Source organism: Boleophthalmus pectinirostris, unplaced genomic scaffold, assembly GCF_026225935.1.
Source record: "Boleophthalmus pectinirostris isolate CB_2022bp ecotype Guang Dong unplaced genomic scaffold, ASM2622593v1 HiC_scaffold_7, whole genome shotgun sequence".
In the NCBI taxonomy this organism is placed as follows: domain Eukaryota; kingdom Metazoa; phylum Chordata; class Actinopteri; order Gobiiformes; family Gobiidae; genus Boleophthalmus; species Boleophthalmus pectinirostris.
The window spans coordinates 39,907,029-39,913,688 of NW_026571473.1; the positions used below are offsets into that span (position 1 = coordinate 39,907,029).

A 6,660-nucleotide genomic window follows, 5' to 3' on the forward strand; every position below is an offset into this window, starting at 1 on the left:
TTGTTCAATATTACGACGGAGTATAAGAGTCAGATAAAAAAAAAAAAAAGCTGGCGCTAGGAGAATAAAGTTGTAACATTTCAACATTAAAGTCGTAATATTAAGAGAATAAAGTCGAAGCCAGAAAAAGTCATAATTTTATGAGAATAAAGTGGTAGTCAAAATAAAGTGGTAATGTTAGGAGAAAATCGGCGGCTCGTGGAGAATTTGGAGCATTTTGTAAAGGAGAAGAATCTGTGTATCATTCGTTCATTCGACTGAATCAGGACTAAATCAGGTCCGGAACCAAACCAGAAAGACCAGGATTGAGACCGGGACCAGACCAGGACTGAAAACGGTTTAGTCCTGGTTTAAGTCATGGAAATGGGAAATGGCGTTTCCGTGACTTTAAAATGCGATGTGGGACTAAACCAGGACTGAACCAGGACTAAACCGTTTTCAGTCCTGGTCTGGTCCTGGTCTCAATCCTGGTCTCAGTTCTTGTCTGATCCCGGACTCAGTCCTTGTCTCGTCCCGGTCTAAGTCCTGGTTTAGACCTGGTTTAGTTCTAGTTTAGACCTGGTTTAGTTCTTGTTTAGTCCTGGTTTAGACCTGGTTTAGTCCTTGTTTAGTCCTGGTTTAGTCCTGGTTTAGACCTGGTTTAGTCCTGGTTTAGTCCTGGTTTAGTCCTGGTTCAGTCCGGAGGCACAAACAATGAAGAAAATTGTTTTGTTTTTTTTCATTTTCTTATTTTTGGTTTTATTTTGAAAAACAAGTTTCTTCTTCTGCCGCATTTTTCACTTTGACTTTGATTTTATTACGACTTTATTCTCGTAGCTCCTGCATCTTTTTTTGTTTTTGTTTTTAATACTCTGTCGTACAATACAGATTAATAGCAAGGTTCAGGTTTTATGAGAATTGTTGTCGAGAAATAGTAATTATTGATCAGACTGGAGATTGTCATAAATGGTTAAATGATTGAAAGGTTAAAAGGAGTAAAAGGTACACTGAGAGCTAATTGTTTTTTATTTCACTCTTTTGTACTTCTTACGGTGTGTTCACAAACAAGGCCCAAAAATAAAAGTTGTGAACAATCAGATTTTAAGTCTCGTCTGAAGACCCACTTTTATTCTCTGGTTTTTAACACCGCGGGAGTTGTCTGCTCCTCTGTGTCTTTTATTTATTTTTTATGTGTTTTTATTGGTTTTACTGATTTAATTTATTTATTTATTGGTTTATTTATTTCTATTCTATGATTTTTTTTATTTTTTATTTTACTGGTTTTATTTTATTTTACTGTTTTTTTATTTATTTTAAGACTAGTATTATTTTAGTAGTTTATTTTATCATCTTATTGTTATTTTTATGTATTTGTGCAGCACTTTGGAAACAGTTTGTTTGTGAAATGTGCGACAGAAATAAAGTGGATTGAATTGGATCAGTGTATGAGACCATCATTTCAACCGGGATGCTACACATGTTTTATTTCTTTTATTTTACAGTTAAATTATTATTTACGTAATAAGTTTTTTTTTTGTAATCTTAAATGTGGCAGAAGCACTTTGTTCCCACATGAACTGCCGACCTCTTTGCGCTTCAATAAAAAAAAGACATCGTTGAATTTGGCATATTTGTTTTTGCAGGAGTTTTTGGGTAATTTATTTTTTTTCCTGTACAGATATCGAGATTTATATCGTATATCAAGATACAGCAAAATATATCCAGATATATTTTTTGCTCCATATCACCCAGATACAATATCACAATTTATCAGTTATTGTTACGTCCCTAGTTCCAAATCTCACGATCTGATATTTATTGTGATATTTTGGAGAGAATAATAATAACTGTAGATGTGAGACTTTTTTTTACTTTTAAAACACCTTGACAAGATTTTGGTGTGAATTATTTCCATCATAATCCCAAGAATTCAGTTAAACCCACGTCTCTTCATGTTTTCTGCGCTGAAATGAATCATGGGAAATGTAGTTTATAAGCTGTTGGTTTTATAAAACTATGAATTTAAGCAAAAGAAACTTGTGATTCGATAAATTGTGACAGTCCACGATATTATTGAGACTTTTGACGATACGATATCACGATTTTTCAGTTTTTGTTACATTTCTAGTTCCAGTTAGAATTATTCTGGTCTTTCTGAATCTCGACAGGATGGTTTCGGTGTCGCTGAAGTCCAGACTTTGTCCGTCCATCCAGTGACTTCAGGAAGGTTTCATGGTTCATCCTCCAGAATCTGAGTGTCATTTGTTCATTCGTTTTTCAAAATAAAACAAAAAATAATAAAACGAAAAAAAAAAAAAAACTACGATTTTCTTCATTATTTGTCTCCAAAACCAAAATGATAAAACAGATAACGGATAATGATTCTGGGACTAGACCAGGACTGGTCCCGGTCTCAGTCCCGATCACCCGACTACACAGGTGCAACTCCGAGCCCGTCCTGACACTCAGTCCAGGTTCAGTCCTGGTTTAGTCCTGGTTTAGACCCAATTTAGACCTGGTTTAGTCCTGGTTTAGACCCAGTTTAGTCCTGGTTCAGTCCTGGTTCAGACCTGGTTTAGTCCAGGGTTAGTCCCGGTTTAGTCCTGGTTTAGACCTGGTTTAGTCCTGGTTTAGACCCAGTTTAGTCCTGGTTCAGTCCTGGTTCAGACCTGGTTTAGTCCAGGGTTAGTCCCGGTTTAGTCCTGGTTTAGTCCTAGTTTAGACCTGGTTTAGTTCTTGTTTAGTCCTGGTTTAGTCCAGTATTGCAGTTTTACAGAAACTGGAAACTGTCTTTATCCTTTTTTTCCATTTTTCATTTAAACCCAAAATCAAAAAAAAAAGAAAAAGAAAAAAAAAAAAAAAAAACAAATCTTTATCCGTTTTTTCATTTTGGTTTTGGAGACAAATAATGAAGAAAATCGTCGGTTTTTTCGTTTTCTTATTTTTGTTTTTATTTTGAAAATCGAATAAACGACCGACCCTCGGATCTTCCCGGCGTCTCGAGTTTCTCTCTCACTCCGGACTTTCTTTCCGCTGCTCGTTTTGTTTGCCGTTGTTCTCGTGTTTGATCCTCGTCCGTTCCTTCTGCCTGCGCCGCCGCGTCACGTGAACGCACCGGTGCACCTTCAGCTGCGAGTTCTGCGCGAAACGTTTATCGCAGACCGCGCAGTGGAACGGTTTGACCTCCATGTGCAGGATCCGGTGCATGTACAGCGAGCTCTTCCGCGTGAAGCCCTTCTTGCAGACCGAACACCTGTAAGGTCTCTCTCCGGTGTGCAGCAGGACGTGGCTCCACAGGTCTCGTTTCAGGGTTTTGTTGCAGATGGGGCAGGTCTTCAGGCGGCTGTTCGGTCCCGGGGCGGAGGACGAGGTTTGCGGCAGGTTCGGATCGAAGCTCGGCTCGTCCTCGCCCTCGTCTTCTACTGGAATTCGCTCCGGCTGCTCTCGGTCCTCTTTCTTGAAACTGAAACGTACTGGTTCTTTCAGGAGTTGGACAGTTTCGTTCTCGTCCATGATCAGTTCTTCTTGGATTGGGGCCACTTCTTTCTTGAACCTGAAACGGATCGGTTCATTCAGGAGTTGGACAGTTTCGTTCTCGTCCATGTTTGTTTCTCTTTGGGACAGGGCCGCTTCACTTTTGAACTTGAAGCGGATCGGTTCATTCAGGAGTTCAACAGATTCACTCTCGTCCATGATTGTTTCTCTTTGGGGCAGAGCCGTTTCACTCTTGAACCTGAAACGGATCGGTTCTTTCAGGAGTTGAACAGTTTCGTTCTCGTCCATGTTTGTTTCTCTTTGGGGCAGGGCCGCTTCTTTCTTGAACCTTAAACGGATCGGTTCTTTCAGGAGCCGGACAGATTCACTCTTGTCCATGATCGGTTCTTCTTGGGGCAGAGTCGCTTTACTCTTGAACCTGAAATAGATCGGTTCATTCAGGAGTTCAATAGATTCACTCTCGTCCATGATTGTTTCTCTTTGGGGCAGGGCCGTTTCACTCTTGAACCTGAAGCGGATCGGTTCATTCGGGAGCCGGACAGTTTCATTCTTGTTCATGTTTGTTTCTCTTTGGGGCAGGGCTTCTTCTTTCTTGAACCTGAAGCGGATCGGTTCATTCGGGAGCCGGACAGTTTCATTCTCGTTCATGTTTGTTTCTCTTTGGGGCAGGGCTTCTTCTTTCTTGAAACTGAAATGGATCGGTTCATTCAGGAGTTCAACAGTTTCGTTCTCGTCCATGATGAGTTCTTCTTCGGGCAGGGACACTCCACTCTTGAAACTGAAACGATTCGGTTCGTACCGGAGCCGATTAATCTCGTTCTCGTCCGTGATCGGTTCTTCCGGGTGCAGGGCTGTTTCATTCTCATCCGCGATCGGTCGTTCTGGCCTGAAGTCGGCGTCCGGAGCATCGTCTTTCACTTTCACGTGGACGTACGGGCTCCGCGTGGGTTGAAGGTTCAATTCTGGCACGAGGCTCAGCTCCTCTGGTTCAGTTTTAACCAAAAGTTGTCCGTGACTCACCGTTTCCGCGCAAAGAAAATCTGCAAGACAAGATAAAATAACGTTCTAAGAGGCGGTTTTATCTGCTCTTTTTTAGGGTTTTGAAACGACAAACAACAAAATCTCCTGTTTTATTCTGCTCTAAAACTCTCTACAAACACGTTCTGAAATGTTTTACTCTGCATAAAAACCCTCCAGATCAGATTTGAGTCTTGGTCGATTCTTCTAAACGTGTTAAAAATGTGAAATTTTGAACAGAATCTTTTTGTTAAAATAGAAATCAAAAATCTAAATCACAATGTTGGTCAGAAAAATTCCACTTCCGTTATTTCCCCAAACGATTCAGCCCCAGTTTGAGGTGATTAAAGACGACGTACGACGCGGTTCTCAAACAAAACCAGTGTTTTTTTATATAAATAAAATCTAAATCATACCTGGATTATTCAAACTCAGAGATTCAGAAAAAGAGGTTTAGGAAACGTTTGTGCAGCAATTTCTTCTTTTTATTTCATAGTTTTTTTTGTGTGTTTTTCAAGAGACGAGGCCAACGCAAAATCTAGAGTTCAGTCCATTTTTAGACCTGTTTTAGTCATGGTTTAGTCCAGGTTTAGTCCTGGTTCAGTCCAGTTTTAGACCTGTTTTAGTCCTGGTTTAGTCCAGGTTTAGTCCTGGTTCAGTCCAGTTTTAGTCCTGGTTCAGTCCTGGTTCAGACCTGGTTTAGTCCAGGTTTAGTCCAGGTTTAGTCCAGTTTTACTCCAGTTTTAGTCCTGGTTCAGACCTGTTTCAGACCTGGTTTAGTCCAGGTTTAGTCCAGTTTTACTCCAGTTTTAGTCCAGTTTTAGTCCAGTTTTAGTCCAGGTTAAGTCCAGGTTAAGTCCAGGTTAAGTCCTGGTTCAGTCCTAGTTCAGACCTGGTTTAGTCCAGGTTTAGTCCAGGTTTAGTCCAGGTTTAGTCCAGTTTAGTCCAGGTTTAGTCCAGTTTTACTCCAGTTTTAGTCCAGGTTAAGTCCAGGTTAAGTCCAGGTTCAGTCCTGGTTCAGACCAGGTTTAGTCCAGGTTTAGTCCAGTTTTACTCCAGTTTTAGTCCTGGTTCAGACCTGTTTCAGACCTGGTTTAGTCCTGGTTTAGACCTGGTTCAGACCTGGTTTAGTCCTGGTTTAGACCTGGTTTAGTTCTGTCTTTTTTTTTTTTTTTTTTTTTTGCTCAACTACAGCCAAATATTCACAGATTTGTATCTTGAGAACATCAATATTTCTAAATCTTTCTTCGCACCGACGCACAAACCCAACGCGCTTTTTACGCACAGGACGCACGGTTTATTTATTTATTTATTCATTCATTTATTTATTTATTTTTTATCGTTTTCGTGCCGCTGTTTCTGACCGAAGCGAGAAATAAAAAGAGAAATAAACCGAAGCTCTCACCCGGTAACCTGTGGAGCTGCACCTGAGGCCGCAGAGTCGAGTCCAGGAGCTCCGGGTTCCTCTGGTTCCTCTGGTTCCTCTGGTTCTTCTGGTTCCTCTGGTTCTCCTCTCTGGAGCGGCGCAGTTCTTCTTCATATTCCGCTATCGTCGTCTCCAGCAGAGCACAGATCTCGTCCGCGGCCGCAGAGAGTCTCTCCGTGACCAGAGCTCTGAGTCTGCGCCTCTTCTCACACATTTTACACCAAAACTGGATTTTTACCTTTTTAATTTTTAGCTTCAGCGCCGGAGGAAAACCAAAACCGGACTGAGGGTTTTCCGCGTCGGTCTGAGCAGTGCCGCCCCCTGCAGGAGCGGAGGGAACCCGCGCGCTCAGGCTCACTGCGTTTTAACCAGAAGACATGTTTATTTATTTAATTTTTTTTAATTTTTTATATAAAGAACCAAACAAAGTCAAAGAAATTAGCGTAAGACAATCTGTGTGTCCTTTGTTCATTTGTTTTTCAAAATAAAACCAAAAATAAGAAAACGAAAAACAAAAAATAAATGACAATTTTCGTCGTTATTTGTCTCCAAAACCAAAATGAAAAACCAGAAAATGATTTGATTTTTTTCAGTATTTGATTTTGTGTTTAAATGAAAAATGGAAAAAAATGGATAACGGACTGAACCAGGACTAAACCAGGATTAAACCAGAACTAAACTAGGACTAAATCAGGACTAAACCAGGACTAAACTGGGACTAAACCAGGACTAAAACAGGGCTA

The 6,660-nt window shown here is 40.6% G+C and overlaps 1 protein-coding gene across 1 annotated transcript; it reads right to left on the reverse strand.

The window, feature by feature from the left end:
* Window positions 1-505: 505 nt before the first annotated feature.
* Window positions 506-6,200, reverse strand: LOC129412067 (zinc finger protein 853-like). Its single transcript, XM_055164944.1, has 2 exons — window positions 5,897-6,200; window positions 506-4,514 (listed from the first exon to the last, which is right to left on the reverse strand). The coding sequence occupies exons 1-2, from the start codon at window positions 6,129-6,131 to the stop codon at window positions 2,992-2,994; spliced, it is 1,758 nt and encodes a 585-aa protein (XP_055020919.1). The 5' UTR covers window positions 6,132-6,200; the 3' UTR covers window positions 506-2,991.
* Between the last annotated feature and the right edge of the window lie 460 nt (window positions 6,201-6,660).

Bases quoted from the DNA above. Each gene is read 5' to 3' on its own strand.
- LOC129412067 (XM_055164944.1), bottom strand. From the start codon at position 6,131: ATGTGTGAGAAGAGGCGCAGACTCAGAGCTCTGGTCACGGAGAGACTC. The intron at 4,515-5,896 runs GTGAGAGCTTCG...CTTGTCTTGCAG, and splicing joins GCAGCTCCACAGGTTACCGG to ATTTTCTTTGCGCGGAAACG.